This window comes from Gorilla gorilla, chromosome 13 (assembly GCF_029281585.2).
Source record: "Gorilla gorilla gorilla isolate KB3781 chromosome 13, NHGRI_mGorGor1-v2.1_pri, whole genome shotgun sequence".
In the NCBI taxonomy this organism is placed as follows: domain Eukaryota; kingdom Metazoa; phylum Chordata; class Mammalia; order Primates; family Hominidae; genus Gorilla; species Gorilla gorilla.
This window is the reverse complement of record NC_073237.2, coordinates 12,364,652-12,384,472: the sequence shown is the minus strand read 5'-3', so window position 1 is coordinate 12,384,472 and position 19,821 is coordinate 12,364,652. Positions and strand designations below refer to the sequence as shown.

Below are 19,821 nucleotides of genomic sequence, written 5' to 3'. Positions count from 1 at the left end.
TCAAAACATATATTTTTGCTAAGGCCTAGAATAACAATTCCAAATATTAATGCTAAGATACTACAGTAAAATGGAGTCATGACATTTTATTATTCAACTCATTCTCTCTTTAGAGGTAGTATTCCTTTAGACCAAGAAGTAATGAGAAAATATAATAAACCTGTCTTAGTAAGACTTGATTATGCAGAATTCTAATCAAGAAACTATAAATGATAATATTATAAGTATGTACACACACAAATCTATCACTATTTTAATGACACACACTTGGGATCTGCAATGTAGTTAGTCTGAACTGAGATGTCCTGCAAACATAAAATACAGCACATAATTACATATTACATGTTGAAATGGTAATATTTTAGATATATCGGTCAAAATGGAAGGCATTAAAATTAATTTCGCCTGTTCACTATAACCTTTATTTTGTTTCGAGATGAGTTTCACTCTTGTTGCCCAGGCTGGAGTGTAATGGCGCGATCTCGGCTCATTGCAACCTCTGCCTCCTGGTTCAAGCTGTTCTCCCTGCCTCAGCCTCCCAAGTAGCTGGGATTACAGTTGTCCACCACCATGCCCAGCTAATTTCTGTATTTTTAGTAGAGACGGGGTTTCACCATATTGGTCAGGCTGGTCTCTTAACTCCTGACCTCAAATGATCCACTGCACCCAGCTCACTGTAACTTTTCAATGTGGCTACTAGGAAGTTTTAAATTGCATATGTGGTTCTCATTATATTTCTATTAGCACCGCTTTAGAATATTATTTTTAATAACATCCAAATTTCAGTATCAGCCAAATGATTATCAACCAATATTGTTCAGTCTGGACTTAGTTCTATTTGACTAAATCAACTAAGTACCCACTGGTTTGTTAATAATTTCTAGAGTGATTATGAAACAAAATAAAGCTCTGAACTAGAAGTTGTAGAAAGAAGACAAGGAGGGCACTGCCAAAATCATAAAATACAATCCTGTTTCTTTAAAAAGCTTATAACCTAAGCCTGGAAAGACAGAGTTGAAACACAACAGGTTATGTTCAAGGTCAAAACATAAAACAACTGAATTACTTTTCTTGAGGAACAACTGAAAGAAGATTAACCAGCTGGGTGTGGTGGCTCATGCCTATAATCTTAGCACTGTGGGAGGCTGAAGTGGGTGGATTGCTTGAGCTCAGGAGTTGGAGACCAGCCTGGGCAACATGGTGAAATACTGTCTCTACCAAAAATACAAAAAACAGCCGAGCGTGGTGGCACATGCCTGTAGTCTCAGCTACTCAGGAGGCTGAGGCAGGAGAATCACTTGAACCCAGGAGGCAGAAGTTACAGTGAGCCAAGATTATGCCACTGCACTCCAGCCTGGGTGACAGAGTGAGACCGTGTCTCCAAAAAAAAAAAAAAAAAAAGAGGAAGGAAGGAAGGTTGGTTGGTTAACTAAATAGAAGGACTACATCTCAGTATTTTTCAATACAAATACATTTAAAAGCAGGTTTTTTTTGTTTTTTTGTTTGTTTGTTTTTGAGATGGAGTCTTGCTATGTCACCCAGGCTGGAGTGCAGTGGCACAATCTCAGCTCACTGCAAGCTCTGTCTCCCAGGTTCACGGCATTCTCCTGCCTCAGCCTCCCGAGTAGCTGGGACTACAGGTGCCTGCCACCATGCCCGGCTAATTTTTTGTATTTTTAGTAGAGATGGGGTTTCACCATGTTAGCCAGGATGGTCTTGATCTCAAGACCTCATGATCCACCCACCTCAGCCTCCCAAAGTGCTGGGATTACAGGCATGAGCCACCGTGTCCAGCCTAAAAGCAGTTTTAATGGATAGTACTAATGCTTTATAAGAGCAATTTATAGTCATATGAACCCTAATGACTACAAGTGTTAATAATGCCAATATTCATCATTAGGGAGTAAGTAAAGCCATGACAAATCCAAACATTAGAAAATTATGCAACATTTTAAAAGTAGGGAGGTAGAAACTTGTATAGACTGCCATGAAAGAAATTACAAAAGACGTTGTTGAGTGAAAAAATAAATTGCAGAACAGTATTTGAGGTATAGCACTATAATATAAAAACCTGCAAAGTCATTACATGTAGTCTATGGGCACATATAACAGGTTGAATCATAAGAAATTGCTGCTTTTCATCAGTTCAGAAATAATATTGGCAATTTCATATGGATCAACCTAATATATAAATATACCAAACTGGTAACAGGGAAATAAGGAGGACTGAGGAGTTAGTAATGGTAAATTCTGATCTACCTATAGCGCTTTAATTTTTTTAATAGAGAAAATGTATTGATGTGTTATATGCATAGTATTAACAAAATTAGCTTTCTAAGATTTTAGAGAATCATCCAAGATGATTCACAGAAGTAGAATCATCATCATCAGTAAGAAATTAAGTGACTACTAAAAGTAATCATTAATTCAGTCATAGGACTAATGATGCATTGACAAGACTATTGAGATATATAATTAGGGAAATGGCTAAAATAGAGATAAAGTATCTATTTCTACCTCCCAACTACTAACAGAAAATTCAACACATTATACACACTGAGCAGCTCAAAGAAATTGTAAAGATCCATTATTATTTTTAAAAGGAAATTTAACCAGTGGATGCTTTCACTGAAAATGATAAACAATATATTCCCAGTATAAACCAGAAACAAAGTCTGCAGTAGAAAACTGCAATGTCCCTAGATTCAAGTGGGGGTGGGGAGTCATATTTAAATAATAAGTGCAGAAAAACCAAAATATTTTAAAATAATTGTCCACGCAAGAAAGAAAACAGTATCATCTAGCTTGAAGACCCACTGTTTTTATTTTATAATTTATTTCATGACCTTTAGACTGCTAGAAAAATAAAACCTAACTTGAGGGAAAAGGTAATCTTTGAGAAAATATGTGCTATTGTTGCCTGCATAGATAATAGTGTGATTTATCCAGAAGGTGATAGAAATTTCATTTTCCTAGACCACACATATAAGCCAAGGAGAATAGAAAGCTCTGACCTAAACTCCACAAATGTCCCTTCCAAGCAGGGACATGTAAGAGTAAACAAAAAAAGAAGATCAAATTAAACTCAAAGTGAGAAGATAGGAAAAAATAAAGATGAGAATATAAATCAACAAAACAGAAAGAGGAAAGAAAACAGAGAAAAGTCCATGAAAACAAAGGCTGACTCAAGAAGATCAATAAGATTGATAAATCTCTAGCCAGACTGATCAGGAAAAAAATAAGACAAGATACAAATTATTAGTATCAAGAATGAGGGAGGTGAAATCACTACAGATTCTACAGGTATTAAAATAATAAGAAACATTATGATCAACTCCATTCCTTTAATTTGTCAAGATGGACAAAATCAACAAATTTCTTGAAAGGTGCAAATTTATGCAAGGAGAGACAGATAACCTAAATAGGTACCTATTAAAGAAATACAATTTGTTGTTAAAAACTGTCCCACAGGCTGGGCACCGGTGGCTCATCCAGTAATCCCAGCACTTTGGGAGATGGATCACCTGAGGTCAGGAGTTCGAGACCAGCCTGGCCAACATGGTGAAACCCCATCTCTACCCAAAACACAAAAATTAGCTAGGCATGTTGGTGCATGCCAGTAATCCCAGCTACTCAGAAGGCTGAGGCAGGAGAATTGCTTGAACCTGGGAGGTGGAGTCTGTAGTGAGCAGAGATCACGCCACTGCACTCCAGCCTGGGCATGGTGGCTCACGCCTGTAATCCCAACACTTTGGGAGGTCAAGGCAGGTGGATCACCTGAGGTCAGGAGTTCGAGACCAGCCTGGCCAACATGGTGAACCAGGGGGCTGAGGCAGGGGAATCACTTGAACCTGGGAGGCAGTGGTTGCATGAGCTGAGATTGTGCCATTGCACTCCAGCCTAGGCAACAAGAGCGAAACTCCATCTCAAAAGAAAGAAAAAAAAAAAAAAGAAAACACAACAAAAACCCCCCACAAAGAAAATTTCAGGCCAAGATGCTTTCACTAATAAATTCATGTATAATATAAGAAGATACATTTCCACTACTACACAACTTTTCCAGAAAACTGAAGATGAGAATATACTTTCTGATTCATTCTATGAAGCTGGAGTTATGCTGATACCAAAACCAGATGAAGACATTACAAGAATGTAAGACTACAGGCTGGTGCATGGTGACTCACGCCTGTAATCCCAGCATTTTGGGAAGCCAAGGTGGGAAAATTGCTTGAGCTCAGAAGTTCGAGACCAGCCTGGACAACATAGTGAGATGCTGTCTCTATTAAAAATTTTTAAAAAGTAGTTGGGTGTGTTGGCACACAGCTATGGTCCCAGCTACTTGGGAGACAGAGGTGGGAGGTCAAAGCTGGAGTTAGCTATGATCGCACCACTGCACTCCAGCCAGGAATTAGAAAGAGAACCTGTCTCCGAAAAAAAAAAAAAAAGAAGAAGAAGAAAAAAAGTGCACAGGTCTACAACTGTGGTGCATCCACAGTTTTATTAATACTCAGCAAGAAAGGGGAGTACACTGTTAACAAGTACAACAGCATAGATGAATCTCCAAATAATTGTGCTGAAATAAATCAGTCCAAAAAGCATACAGTTCTGTATGATTCCACCTATATACAACTCTAGAAAATGCAAACTAATCTTGGGGACAAGGACGGATGGCAGGGGGAATGCAGAAAATTACAGAGGGACATGAAGAAACGTTGGGAGATGAATATATTCACTATCATGATTGTGGTGTCGTTTTCAAGGGTGTATATGTATATATCAAAGCTTATGGAATTGTACATGTCAAATATAGCTTATATCAACTATACCTCAATAAGCCTGGTTTGAAAATTTTTCTTTTTGAAAAAAGGACGAGAATCTAAGCTTCCTTATTCCTGGTTTAGTAGTAAACTTGAACAATTTCACCTGTCTCCTATACTTAAAATGACATTTCAGAATTTTAAAAACAGGATTTTAATAAATAGCAAAGTTATTACATAAAATATTTGCTAGTAGTTAGCAAATATATTTGTAATACACATATAAATAAAGCCTCATAACATGATAGTAAGCAAATATCAATCTTAAAATTTTTAAATTAAAGAGCAACTATATTACATACTGACTTTTTAGAGAGGGTTGGCATAGAAAGATAAGGAGTCAAAGAGGAAGGTAAGAAAAGAGAAAGGATGAGAAAGTAAATATACAAGAAAACGTAACCAGAGGCTCAAAATAAAAAGCAAAGTAGGACAGTAAAATAAACATTTTGACCTATTTATATGACTCTTAAGTTCAAAATAACTTGCTATGAGATTTTCATCATTAACTGACATTTAGATTAGAGAAAATATACATGAAGCAAGCCTCACCCCAGGCAATACAACAGCTCCGATTCCACTTTTCAGCATTGACCTGCCTCGGCCACCTCGCCCCGACAGTCCTGCACCTCGAGGTCTCCGCTTTCCTGGAAATCCAGACCCACGGCCCTATGTAATAGATTAGGAAAAGTCAACATTCTGTGACAGCCCAAAATAATTTTTAAATCCAAATGCCACTGAGATAAAACATTTTATTAAATGTTATACAAACACTTCTTTAGATAAGTATTAAGAGACCTGGCTTATTATTTTTATCTTTAAAAGTATACTCCACAACTTAAAAATCTAAATATAAAATGCTTACAACCTTAGAATCATACTTTCGGGCTGTCACTGTGAACGCTATCAGCAAGTCTTTGCATGATTTTTCTCTTTCGCACTCCTACATTCTCGGTGACGACAACAACTATAGCCTTATCCAGATATTTCGAAGTGCAACAAGTTGTATTCAATATAGAGTAAGGATAAGGAAGAACTCTCTCATTAACTGGTCTCGCGGTGATTACAGTAATAGCTAACATCTGTTGAGTACTTACTATGTACTAATCTAAGTATTTTTTACTCTCAACAATCCCATATAGTAGGTTTTATTATCCTCATTTGAGATGAGTGTGCTGAGGAATAAAAGGGTTAAGTAACTTGTCCAAGGTCGCGTAGCTAGCAAGTCTGGCTCCAGCGTCCCTGGGCTGGAAGCATATTCTGTACTGCTACATCAGCATGAAAGTTCATTTTTGCTAGTGTGTAACAGTATTCTTCCTGTCATTAAAATTAAGTCAGTTTCCTTCACTATTCAACAGCTCTCTTATGAACTCAACATTTCTACCTCATTCACCATTGTATTTAGAGGAAAATTTATTATTATTGTTATTACTTTTATTTTTGAGACAAGAACTTTCTTCGTCACTCAGGTTGGAGTGCAGTGGTGTGATCACAGCTCACTGCAGCCTAGAACCCTTGGGCTTAAGTGATCCTCCTGCTTCTGCCTCCCAAAGTGCCAGGATTACAGGAGTAAGCCAAAGCGTCCAGCCAGGAAAAATTATTTGAGGATTACAGGAAAGCTGACAAAAGGCTTTGTGAAAGCTTTGCTTTAAATAATCTGAATAATAAATACTTGAAATGGAAATAATTTATCTGACTTCTTACACAAGAAATAAACCTATTGGAAAATGTGTTAAATTCCCTGATAATTTCAGACATTAAGTACCAGAGTATGGTGTTCCCTGCCCCCTCACCCTTGTTTGTACTAATTAATTACTCCTTGAAAAAACCTGGCACCTACCTAAGTAGATGAATTATGTATATTTAAAATTATCCAGATGCTCAGGAAAATACTTAGGTGTTTCCCTCACCATAAGTTAAATAATATGTCATATCTTCAACTGATGTCCCTATCATAGTTTGAAATGAACTTATTCCCTATTTAGCAGAATGGTTTCCAAGTCAAAAATTGATGGTGATACTGTAAGCATAAAATAGAAACACATGAACAAAAGGAATGGGAGGAATGGCTTTTTTCCCTTTGGATGTAATAAATACAGCCAGCTCCCAGCTTCAAACTGCCACTCCTGTCTTCTCTTACCCTGCTCTCCTTGAGATCCCTTTTGAGAAGTGCATCAGCTTCTTTACACAACAGATGGATGGGGTCAGGTTAGTTTTTTGGGTTTTTTGTTTGTTTGTTTGTTTTTGAGATGGAGTCTCGCTTCTTTACCCAGGCTGGAGTGCAATGGTGTGATCTTGGCTCACTGCAACCTCCGTCTCCTGGGTTCAAGCTATTCTCCTGCCTCATCCTCCCTAGCAGCTGAGATTACAGGCACATGCCACCACGCACAGCTAAATCTCTTTGTATTTTTAGTAGAGACGGGGTTTCACCACGTTGGCCAGGTTGGCCTCGAACTCCTGACCTCCAGTGATCTGCCCCCTCAGCCTCTCAAAGTGCTGGGATTACAGGCGTGAGCCACTGTGCCAGGCCGAGTTTGTTTTGTTATTAAATTGGTATAAAAGATTTTTGAAAAATTAAGTCAGCGATTAAAAATCAAGACTACAGTAGTCTCTCAATTTATTTTCTCAAACATGAAATGCTGACCCAGAAAAAAAGTAAGTAAAAATTGGTGGTCTATATTATCAAACTATCAAATGAGGTATATTTATACCTCAATATCTTGGATGATATCAGGGTGAGGTAGGGAGGTTAAAAAAAAATAGTTCTTCCAGTCATGAAAGAAAATAAAGTATAATCTAGAATTCCTTAAAATCCTTGATTAGTCTGAATTAAACAGCCATATTCCAGAATATTAAATATAGAATATGAAGAAAAACTGTCATCTCCAGTCAATGAAGTATTTTAACTTTTGAGTTAATACTTTTTCAAATTAATTTTTTTCTCTTCAAAATGCATCACACTACTTAACTCACTTCAAGGACTGGCAGAGCCATCAACCAATGTCATGGGGAAAAAAGCCTTGTCATTTTAAGGTATTAAACAGACAATGAAATCTGCCACAATTTTGGTATTTCTTCTCCATGAGAACATAATAAATTAATGGAGTTTTTTCTTCTGCTTTTTTCTAAGCAACAAAGTTTTATGATATCATGAATGAAAAGGTCCTTAATTACCTTTTGGTCTACATGTCAAGGACTTCTCCCTCATAAAACCAGTAGTAATCACAACAAAAGGAATTAACCATAAAAAGAGGTATTAAAAATGTATACTTGATTTTTAAATGCAAGCATATTATTTCTTTACATTACAATTTTTAGATTTAAATAGTGTTTCTGGAAGCTCAATCTAGAAAAGAAAGATTTAATTCTTAACACCCAGTAGGGCAAAACAAATCAGACAGAAATGATTTATGAATGTAAATGCAATTTTATTTACCACTTTGATGCTCCAAATGGCACTGCCAGGAAGCTGCCTGGGTTTAAAAATTTCCCGACCTTCTGAAATGTCTGGGGACCAGGAAGGTGGGCTCACTGTATTATGGGTACTCCAAGCCTCCTAGGATATGGCAGTTGAGAAAATAGATGTGTAAAACTCAGCAACATAAAAGGTCAAAGCCAGCAACTAAGGAATTTTAGAACAGCAAAAACAAATGCAAACGTATGGAAATTTAGGACAAATTGCTTCAAGGAAGGCAAAATAAGCTAATCACTAACAGTGATTTAAACATTTAAGTATAACTTAAATAACTTAAAAGTTTGCTGCTACAGAGGCATCACTACAATGAAACTTTAAAAATTAAGGTTTATATGATATCAATATTGACTCATGAACTGCAATTACTGCACCAAAAAGTAAATAAAAGTCAATCACACTTTAAGAATTAACACTAGAAGAAAGTATTGGGGGGTTATTTTTCTTCTAACAACTATCACTCTACTTAAAAGGAGAAATGGATAACCATAAGGAATTCTATATTCTATAGCTATAAACAACCAAAACCAGTAGGCCAAAGAATGCAGTGAGAAACATAAGCAATCGATAAATGCATAAACTTTACACTGTAGAGAGCTGGTAACATTCAAATGCAAATACCATTATAACCTTAGCATTTAATCACTCTTTCTTCAGTGACCATTAGTTGTCGGTTTGGTTTCGGTTTTTACTTAGAGAAATGAATACTTTATGGAAATTACATCCAATGGACAAAAGTGAAGAAACGTTAAAGCAAATTGTCCTAAATTTGCAAATTAAAATGCCTAAAGTACCTGATAAATTATATAGAAAGTATTATCTTATTAAAATCTATATAACTAAAACTAAAGCATTTTACTTCCAAACAACCACATTCAGCAATACCCTGAACTAATCTGAAGATGCTAAACAGCATAAAGAAAAATGTTTACTCCACAAAGATAACATTTTAAAGAAAAACAAGACAAATGTCAAACAATAAAAGAATATATTTTGAATTAGGTAATTCAATGGTGCATGCATAATTTTACCAATCAAGTAACCAAAACTTAAGACAAGGTACATAGTACTTACCAGGTTTCTAGAATATCATCAAATTAACAAGTACTATCTCATTAATCACATACAAATACCAGGAATTAAAATAACCAGAAATAAGAATGTGACTACTCTTGGGGTAAGAGATAGGTAGCGGAATAACAGTATTTTGGAAAAGCCACACAAGCAATAGACTGGTTTCATTTTTAAGTCACAAACTCAACCCACACACATTGAAGTCCAGCAATCCAACTCATTCTCTCCAGCAAACACTTTATTTTTTTCCCCTCCAGGATTACCCTCAGGTGTTCTTTCTTACCCATCAAATCTCTAACCTAGCTCAGGTAATCACTATGCTGATTTCACTGAGCAGCAACCACTGCAGGTCAATTACCTCACTTTCATAATTTGAAATCAACTTGAATCTGTACCTATGTCTTCTTCCCTACTATTAGTAGGGAAGTGTTGTCAAAAGCCATTTCTCTTTTCTCATTTTACTCATGCTCCTAACATCTGGCATACTGTTCTGCTGGATTTGGCAGCAGCCCACCTGTGAATATTTCACTGACTTCCTCGCTAATCTTTCTTCATCTCCTGTACGTGTTCTTCCTCTATTTGACTTCCAAAGCCCTGGAGTTTCCCAGGGCTTGAGCCTAGATCCTAAATGGTGTTATCTACAATGAGGGCATCTTGGAAGTTGAAGCTTCCCACATTCTTATTTCTAGTTTTAATCAAAGATCTCCAAATTAGCAGGATTTTCAACTTCCTTCTTAGCATTTCCATTTTCTCACATAAAACCCCTCTTAATTTTGCCATGTTTAAAATTTCTCCCTTAACCGGTTTCATCCCAGTCTTCCCCATCCTTATAAATGACATCCAGTCCCTTGTCACTCTCCTCTGCTCCTTCAGTCCTCTCCCCCAACACTTCGTCAATGCAAATCATCAGCAAATTCAAGACTTTCTATCTTCAAGTTTTGTCTCCGATCCTTCTACTTCTTGTCACTTCCACCACTAGCAGCCCAGTCGTGGCCACCACGATCTCTCACCTAACCTGCCACAAGAGTCTACTGCTGGTTATGCTTCTCCCACCCTGCATCTACTCAAGCCTTTCCCCACAGCAGCCAGAGGAACTTTTCAAAAGTACAAATGTGATGAAGCAAGTCACTATTCTATTTCAAATCTTCAATTGCTTCTCAGAGCACTTAAAAGACAAACCTTTCCCCAACTCATCTTGTGGCACTTGTCTCCCTGCTGCTATGCTCCAGCTATTCTGGCTTCCTTGCTGTCCTTCAAACATGCCAAGCTCTTTATCAGTCAGAGCCCAACTGACTCAGAACACTTCACTATACCATTCCAGCCCTTCAATAAATGTCTGGCATTTTCTTTCTTTCTTTTTTTTCGAGATGGAGTCTCGCACTGTCACCCAGGCTAGAGTGCGGTGGTGCGATCTCGGCTCACTGCAACCTCTACCTCCCAGGTTCAAGCAATTCTCCTGCCTCAAGCCTCCTGAGTAGCTGGGATTACAGGCATGCACCACCACGCCCGGCTACTTTTTGTATTTTTAGTAGAGAAAGGTTGTCTCCAAGTTGCTCAGGCTGGTCTCCAACTCCCGACCTCAAGTGATCTGCCCACCTTAGCCTCCCAAAGTGCTGGGATTACAGGTGTGAACCACTGCGCCGGGCCAATATTATTTTTTAAGAAAATAATAATAAAAAGAAACAATTGATATTAAATAAAATTTAACTATTGACTATAAATATATGTTTCAAGAGATTTGAGTGAAAATACCATTCTATGTTAAAATAAAAAATATGACATTCGATAAATATAGTAATAACATGTTCTCAAAGGTTCAAGGGGCTAAAGCTAATGAGAAAAAGTTAAATATAAACACCTTACAATTTACCTAATTACTTGAAAAAGAAACTTATGTTCATTCCTGTATTTCTCCATTTTTCCAATTTCTAATGTCTACTTCTTTCCATTTTGTATTTTCTTGTATTGAGGCAATTTAAAGAGGATATGCCAGGTCTTCAGAAAGCCAAGAAATGAACATAAGCACTCTGGAACCTATCTGAACTTAATTTTTCCAAGATTTTTTTAATGGTTAAAAATTGGCTCAACTGGGGATACTAAGAGGAAACATCAGGGGCAAAGGGGATTTGGGTTAAACAGATCGAACAGGATTCTTACTGAAGGCAGGCCAGACTGATCAGAAATCATCTGGAGGGTGGTGGGAGATAACAAATTTGATCAGATATCAAAGGTGATCAGTACTGAGAGTGGGGGATTCTTTGCAAGTTTCTTCCTAAACCTGAGAGATGTGGGCCAGACTAGGATGAACACTGAAGGCTGAGGCTGAGAGGAGGCTTAGAGGATCCTGACTAGAGTTTGGGCAAGGGGAGAGGCTTTGTCAATAAAACATGCATTCAGCAATATTACCAAGTACAGATGCATGCACATAAAAATACTGAAAGGAAATATAAGAAAATGTTTAAAAATTCTTAGTGGCTTATTTATTTTATGTAATTTAAATATATGTATATATAAAATTAAGGTGTACTTTGAACACATACTAACACATTCAAAGAATTAAGTATACGTTTGATAATACATAATAGTTACAAAATAAGCAAGGTCTTCATGCAAACGAGTTTAGAATTTCCAGGGTTTATTACTTAGCATTTGATTAGCAGGCCTGTAAATTCTTCTGCTGCCCATTCATTGCCCACTTTATTAAAAATTCCTCAAGTGGATGCATTGGAATGGAAGAAACACTGACTCTTTCCTTCAAAGAAGGAAACAACAAACCTTGTTTGACAACCCTGTCAAACAAGACAAGGACCAAGTGGTCAGTGGTAAGGAAAGTTGGTCAAACTAATGAATGACATTTTAGATTAAAAGTGAATTTTATTTAACCCAATTATTCTTATCCTATGCACACAAATTTGAATTTAAGTTAGCTTGATGCAGATGGTCACCCCATTCCAAAGCATGGGTCCAAATACCCTAAGGTTCCAGGAGGAGCCAGCTTTCTTCAGAAGGTGGCAAGTGCATTGCAAAGTACTGAGGAAAACTTTCTTTAAAGTATCTTTTTTCATCATTCCATATTTTGCTCCTTATAATTGCAACTGCTCTCCTTATACATGTCTCTTTTGAAACTTCTCACTTGTCTAAGATGCTATTGTTCCTGCTCATCTTTTTTTTTTTTTTTAATAGCATAGTCTCTCTCCCTCGTTGCCATGCTGAAAAGGCTTCTGACTTGCTGTTCTTGCCAGGAAACATTTCTGCAGGGCGTATTGGAGTGGAACTACTTACAGAGTGTCAGGGCAAGTCCTTACATTTGTTTATGCTTAGGACACAACACAGAAGATAATTTTCTAAGTTAAAGATTGTATGATTTTATCTTGACTTCAGAAACTGGTCATACTTTTTTACTTTAGTTTCTAAGAACCTCAGAGCTGAACTTGAAACAACTTTAATAATTCCAATGTGACATCTGTTATTTATCCTTTTTAAAAAAGACTTTTCTTATTTAAATCATTTTATTATTGCTCTAAATTTACCAGGTTCATTTTAGAATTTTATAAACTGTTTTAAAACTAATTTACATTAAGTTGGAATAAAGTTAACCAAATTAATACAAACATATTTTATTGCACTTCTCTTTATTGTGCTTCACAGATAGGAACATTTTTTCTTTTATTTACAAATGAGATGTTTGTGACAACCCTGGTGAAGCAAGTCTATTGGTGCCATTTAACAAACAGCCTGTGCTCACTTTGTGTCTTGGTTTCACACTTTGGTAATCACAATTTTTAAAATATTTCCTTATTATTATATTCATTACAGTGATCTGTGATCAGTGATCATTAATGTTATGGGAGGCGGAGTTTGCAGTGAGCAGAGATCATGCCAGTGCACTCCAACCTGGGCAACAGAGTGAGACTCCATCTCAAAAAAAAAAAAAGGAGTTTTTTTATGTAGGGTACAAAATGCTATCTGACCTTAAGGTGTGTGCAAATTTTTCTGAATTAATTAAGACTTAAATATCAACAGGAGTGATTGTTTTTTGTTACAATCACCAGGTGGGTGATCTGATACTTTCCCCTGAAAAATGCATATACAAAATTTTCACATAATTTAAAAACATTCACAGATACATAGCTATGGATTCAGTTTATGGATCAATAATTCAACTCCTCAGAAGTAAAAGATTACATGAGAAAGTATCTGATATTGAGGTGACAAGGAATAATGTTGAAATGTATCTCATTAAAAAGTGCAGACAGTTGTGGCTAAGACATTGGGTATTACAGAGGTGCATCCATGTGTCCAGTGAGAAGACTTTAAGAATCTGTTTGGGAATAATGAGAACATGAGCATTCCCCTCCCTACCTCTAGCACTCCCCTCCTGCTATTTGGATATTGTGAATTTACCAAACACAGTGATTTAGGTCACTTTTATTATTTCAGAAATTCCAGATACCTTACTACTTATATAAAATAGCCCTTGAAAGGATGCTTACCATTAAATAATGTCTAATACAAAGAAAAGACAAATGTATGTGATCTGTAGTGCATAGTTATAATACAATCTGAATACTACATTTAATTTTTTACTCCACTTTCCAAGAAATAAAGCATTGATTCTAAATATATTCTCTATTTGTCAAAACAAATAGAAACTATCTAGTGTTTCATTTATAAAAGAAATTAATTAATGGTGTCTCTAAGTTAATTTTTTACTTCTTTTCCCCATATCATTTTTATATTATATAAGAGAGCATATTTTTCTACTCTACCCTGGAATTAATAAACAAAAAATAAGGTATGATATTTAAGCCAGGGCTACCACATTTTTTTCAGTGTATTTAGTAGGTTCTCCTAAATCTGGAAAAGAAAACTTCAAATATAAATATAACCAAATTAAAATAACACCTTTTTTCTTCTATTTACTTTATTTCTTGAACTCAGTGATGTAATATGTCTTCATCTGCCTCTGAGAATACACTTAAAACTACAGAAGCAAATTAACATTTTCCCAATTCACATGTAGTGCAATATTTAAGATTTCATCTAATTGAACACGTGTTGGATCAAATTTATAATACTAAAAGCACTCTTCTACATACTGCAATGTCTAGATGGAAGACAAGCTAGTCAGGTGACAGAGTGAACATCATTCTGGTAGGCTTTTTCAAGCTGTCACTTGCAAGATGTTTGGACTGCTGAGAATGTTAGCCATAATTAATTGCAGAGATAGGAGGCTGCAAATGGGTGAGGTAATGTTCAAATGCATGGAATGATGACTAGTCATAGTAAAAGATAATAGATGTGGCCACATTGCTTTGAGCAAATTTAGAGAATATTTTTGGATCACAATGATACATTTCTGCGTTATTTGTGGAATGTTTTCAATGTAATTACATCACACAGGTAGACTTCCAGATCCTGTGTCTAACTTACTTTCCTTGGCTCTGTGGGAGAAAACATATTCTAATGAAGTTCATTTTAAGGCAAATATTTCTTGAAAATACAAAACTGATAGATATATGTATGTAGGTTTCCTTCTTATACGTCTTTTATAAACAATGAAATTGTATTTCTCCTTTAGTGTTTAATGTGTTTCATCAGATAATGCCCTAGAAGTTTTACCAAATTTTTCTGTCCATCATCTGAAGGTGTATGAGAGGGAAAAATGCAGTCTGCCTGCTTCATTAACAAAAGTAGGACAAAGGCCATCACAACTGAAATATGTGAAACACTTGGTTTTATGAATTTCAAGCATTTTATATCTCTACATTTGGACTCGAGTAAAGACATTTCATAGAAAAACAGAAATATTTTTATTTGTTTGCTTTTTAATCTTGATAACCTGCAATAGTTTACAGCCAGAATGGCAGCTTTTATATATGTACACTCATTTAAATACAGTTTCATACCGTAAATAGCCATGGGGCAAAATATCTGCCTCTAGGCACAAAAAAAAATCTTTGCCGCTAAATAAACACCTTTAAGTGATACTGCAAAGAATAGATGCGAGGTAATTTTTTACCTAAATGACTCTGGCCTGTATTAAGACATATTCACTGTAACAATTCAAGTTTTAAAATCCTTGTTTTGTAACTCAAAAATATATCTTTTTTACAAAACACATCTTTACATTTATTGCTATTGTACATTTATTTGGCGGGAAACAGGGATGTTTGATGTCTTGCAATGATAAAGCAATCGTATTCAATAGAAAATTGTCTCACATTCTGCATGACTTTTGAACATTCTATAAGACAATTACATAAGTGAAAAACAAATTTGTAGATATTTGAGTACAACCATTTAATATATGAATAAAAGCAGTTCAGAACATTTTAATGTACACTGCATTTTCTGATAGTAAGATTTTAAGTTAAAATAAGATTATACTTCAAAAAGCGTACCATTTTGAAAAAAAATCATATCACTGCTGCCAATGCCGTTTTCATACTAGTCCAACATATTGCTTATCCATCTGTGTTTGTTTGATTTTACTGTTATTACATTCATGGTAATGCTAAAGTACATACATACACACACACACACACACACACACACACACACACACACACCCCTAAGGTGTGCAGGCTTTCATCCAAGCTTACTGGTATTAATTAAAAATCAACCAGAGGTAGGGAAAAATAAAACTTATTCAAAAATACTATTGCAATAGGGAGAATATTCCAAACTCAATCTACAGGTGTCTCAGGATCAAACAGGAAAAGGCTTTCCTTTTCTAGGGAAGGACAAGCAGGGCTGGCAGAAGCCTCCTTGGAGAGAAGGACAGGCAGTGGGGTGAGCAGGTGGCAAAACCAGGATGCTCCAATAAAAATAGTTTCTCTGGGAGTCCCGCTCATTTTTGGAGTGAGCTGTTAGCGGGCTGGTCTGTCCTTTAGTGCTTGTTCAGTCTTAGGTGGTGAGCGAAGGTCCAGGGGCCTGAGGAGAGGAGACAAGACTGTCTGAAGTTTGATAAAATCAAGTCAATGGGTAGTTATGAGTAATTGTGAGCAATCGGTCAGCTTTGGGCTCAGCACACACCCCACCTTATGTTGTTTACCACAAATAAAACTTGTCCCTAAAAATTTTTAGGAATGGCATCAGACATAGCGAAGGTTTGCAAACTGATTTTCAGGGTTGGGCTGGTCTTCATGTGTTTGTTAACCTTGAGGACTAGGTATATCATTTGTTAAGTGTGTTATTGGACTGACAGCTGCTCTCTATGAAAAGTAGATAATCATTGAATATCATAAAAAGAATAATTATTGAAGGTTGGATAAAGAGGTCCGCGATGGGCGAGTACGCGGGTGCCACACGCTCCTCGCCTTCTGCTGCCTGCAACTGGTGGCAGCGCTGGAGCAGCAGATCTTTGACTTCCAGGGCCGCCTACCAGTGAGCTCCCACCCTAGCCAATTTCCTGCGCCTCGTGGCGCTCACCCTGGGCATTGTGGGCACCGCAGTGTGGCTGACACTCCGGGCTGGCCTGACTGCGTTTATCACCTGCTTCTACCCGAAGGCTGGACCCAATATCCCCAGACCGCGACTTCCCCACAGCGTCCAAATGCCCCTGTACCGATCCAGGGATGGAGAATCGCCGGGCAGCGGGCGACTCCGGTTCTGAACTTCCCCTGGCCATGGGGGGCTGCCGTGCAGTCTTGTCCCTCGCTGCCTGCTGCACTGTCCCTGCAAAGAAGCCCTCAGCAGCGCCCGCAGATCCTCCTGGCGCTGCTCCACTTCCTGTTCGCCAGCTGTGGGAGCAAAGTCTTCCTGAAGGAGGAGGCAGCTTTGACTTCATCAGCGGCTTCCACTCCTAGGGATGCCAGGCGCCCCAGAAGACGTCCCGTTGACACCAGCAGCCTCTATGCGCTTCGGGTAGCCCTGCCCTGCCTGCCCTGGCCCTGTGCCCTTGGCGCTGGACTGACCTCGGCAGCCGCGATCTTGGTCAGGACCAGCGGGCACAGCCCTGGGGGCTCGGGACCCACTGCAGCCTGTGAAGGCCCCATGGCTCTGCACACAGAGAGGCGGAGCAGCAGACTTTGGGACTTGGCCCTTCACAACCAGGACTTCAGAGAGGAATGGGGCGGGTAAGGGAGGGGCCACGGAGTCCGCATTTTAAAAAATTTCAGACTTAGTGTGAGCTGGAGCTTTTCTCCCTTCTCCAGCCTCTTCCTTTCACCCTTCACCCAGCATCCCGCCCCTGTCCAGAGAGAAACAGCAGGAGGGCTTGCCCTTTCTATTCACCGCACTCACTCCCCAGCCTGAGGAAAGCCGGGGGAACTAGGGGCAGGAGTTCTGGTTTCTCATCGCAGGTCCATCAGACTCTGGGTGACAGCTAGCAGAGCGCTAGCCCTCTCGGTGCCTCAGTTTCCCCACCTTGCCATTAAAAGAGTCCCTTGGTAGGTGAGCTCTTCTAGCCTTCTCATATAACTCTGAATTCTGTGGGCTGGGGTAGGATTATAAATCCCATTTTGCAGATGTAGAAACTGAGGCCAAGAGAAGTGAAATGGTTTGCTTGAGGCCACACTGCTAGATTTTGGTGGAAGCAGGCCTTGAACGCAGCGGACTTTCTGTAGTTTCAGCCTCTAAAACCCAGTGTCCTCTCTGAGTTCCGTTTTCAGGCCCCTCACTACATTCACACATCACCGCTTGCCAAGACCTCTCCTCAACCACCATCTTATCAAAGGTGACAAGAGTCACCTTTGCTCCAGTTCCCAGCAAGTTCCTCATCTCCATCAGAGACTGCCTCAGCATGGATTTCATTGTCCATATCATTATCAGCATTTTGGTCAAAGCCATTCAACAAGTCTCTTGGAATTTCAAACTTTCCCACATTTTCCTGTCTTCTGAGACCTGCAAATTGTTCAACCTCTGCCAGTTACCCAGCTCCAAAGTAGCTGGGATTACAGGCACACACCGCCACACCCGGCTGATTTTTGTATTTTTAGTTTCATCATGTTGGCCAGGCTGGTCTTGAACTCTCGACCTCAGGTGATCCTCCCCCCTTGGCCTCTCAAAGTGCTGGGATTACAGGTGTGAGCCACTGGGCCTGGCTGCTGCTTCTTTTTTTGTAATGGACCTGGGAGATCTTTAGGAATGAGGGAAATGATCATTTCTTTGAATAAGGCAGAACACTAAAGACTAGCCAGCCCTCAGGCTCATGGTGGTTGCTGCTATTCTGTTGAACGTGAACCATAGCCTTTAGAAAGGAGCAAGTCTTTGTGGAATACACAGGATTTGAAGTGCAACAAAGGGGTGGAAACGCAGCTGACCATGATACCTTCAAGTGAGTTTTTCCACTGAATTTGATTATTTTCTCATTTGGCACTTCTTTCTGGGTTTTTTAAGCAGCCCAAAAACTCTAGGTGATTTTACTTTTGTAATTGTATTCTCTTGGGAATGCTCATTCCTGATTCCTCGTTTCACCAAATAGGTGTGTAACCTTCTTGTTTCTGCCTATAATAATTCTGGAGTCTTTAAACAAAACGACTGTGACTTTTCATGATGAGTAGAAGATAGGTTTTACTCATGCTACAATCAATATTAATTCCTTGCAGTTCAAAAACACTGAGGCCCTGTCTAATAATATAGAAGTGGAACTTGGACTTGGGAGATGACTCCTGCCTGTCATCCTCTCTGTGGCCCTGCTTTCTATTATTTTACTCATAAGCTTGTTTTGTCTCCTTGCTGAGAATTGTCAAACATGAAATGTAATTTCAGGCTATAGTGAAGAAAGATGACGTAGGCAGAAGAAATTGGCAATCATTTGGCCTGTACATGTTGCTTTTTGTTTTTTTTTCTGGACTTAGGATATAGACCACACCTTGACATTTCTGGCCTTTGAGTCTTTCACAACTGTGATTATAATACATTAGCTCTTCTAGAAGTTAGAAGTGACTTTGGATTAAGTCTTTCATAAGGTGGCTAAATGAATTTATATGGCTCATCACAATTCACTAGATTGGTTAAGCAGGAAGTTTACAGAGATTTTTTTCTTTGCTGTAAATGTTTTTCTAAATTGAAAAACTTCTATTACTGTCTTCTGGAGTACTAGAAATAAGTGCAAGTGATTGTTTTTGGCAGGAGGCCACATAAACATTTCTGCTTCTCTGTGCCTTATGGGTAGCATTGATATAAATTGTTAAAAATAAAGATTGTAGATAGATAATGTATCAGAGTTTGGGCTCAGCCATGGTAGCTGCTGTTGACCCAGAGGGACCACTGGGATCCTCACATCTCAGGGCAGCACATCGTTTGCAGCAACGGTTGGTTCTACACAACCTTTTATGAAATTAGGTGAGGCCCTTGCTTAGAATTTTTTAAAAGCTTAATATGAGTTTGTATCTCTTTAAATATCAGTTTCTAATATTTTTTTAAAGGCCTATGTTTACAACAAATTTGGGAGATACCTATATGCACTACTAACTAGTGTTCTTTTGTGGTGCTTTAGAAATTCTGGCTTACTTG

General features: G+C 38.1%; 2 protein-coding genes across 2 annotated transcripts in view; one reads left to right on the top strand and one right to left on the bottom strand.

Annotated features, from left to right (window-relative positions):
• The window catches only part of LOC129524654 (histone-lysine N-methyltransferase 2C-like), a 46,996-nt gene extending 31,927 nt beyond the window's left edge, over nt 1-15,069 (bottom strand). Inside the window, 3 exon segments of the mRNA XM_063696943.1 lie at nt 5,367-5,483; nt 8,251-8,370; nt 14,983-15,069. Coding sequence (XP_063553013.1) covers nt 5,367-5,483; nt 8,251-8,370; nt 14,983-15,069 — 324 coding nt within the window.
• A 1,382-nt stretch (nt 15,070-16,451) lies between these two features.
• LOC129524653 (immunoglobulin superfamily member 3-like) overlaps nt 16,452-19,821 on the top strand; it is a 52,335-nt gene continuing 48,965 nt past the window's right edge. Inside the window, exons 1-3 of the mRNA XM_055350932.2 lie at nt 16,452-16,534; nt 16,629-17,441; nt 17,976-18,040. Of these exons, the coding sequence (XP_055206907.2) occupies nt 16,452-16,534; nt 16,629-17,441; nt 17,976-18,040 (961 nt within the window). The remainder of the gene's footprint in view (nt 16,535-16,628; nt 17,442-17,975; nt 18,041-19,821) is intronic.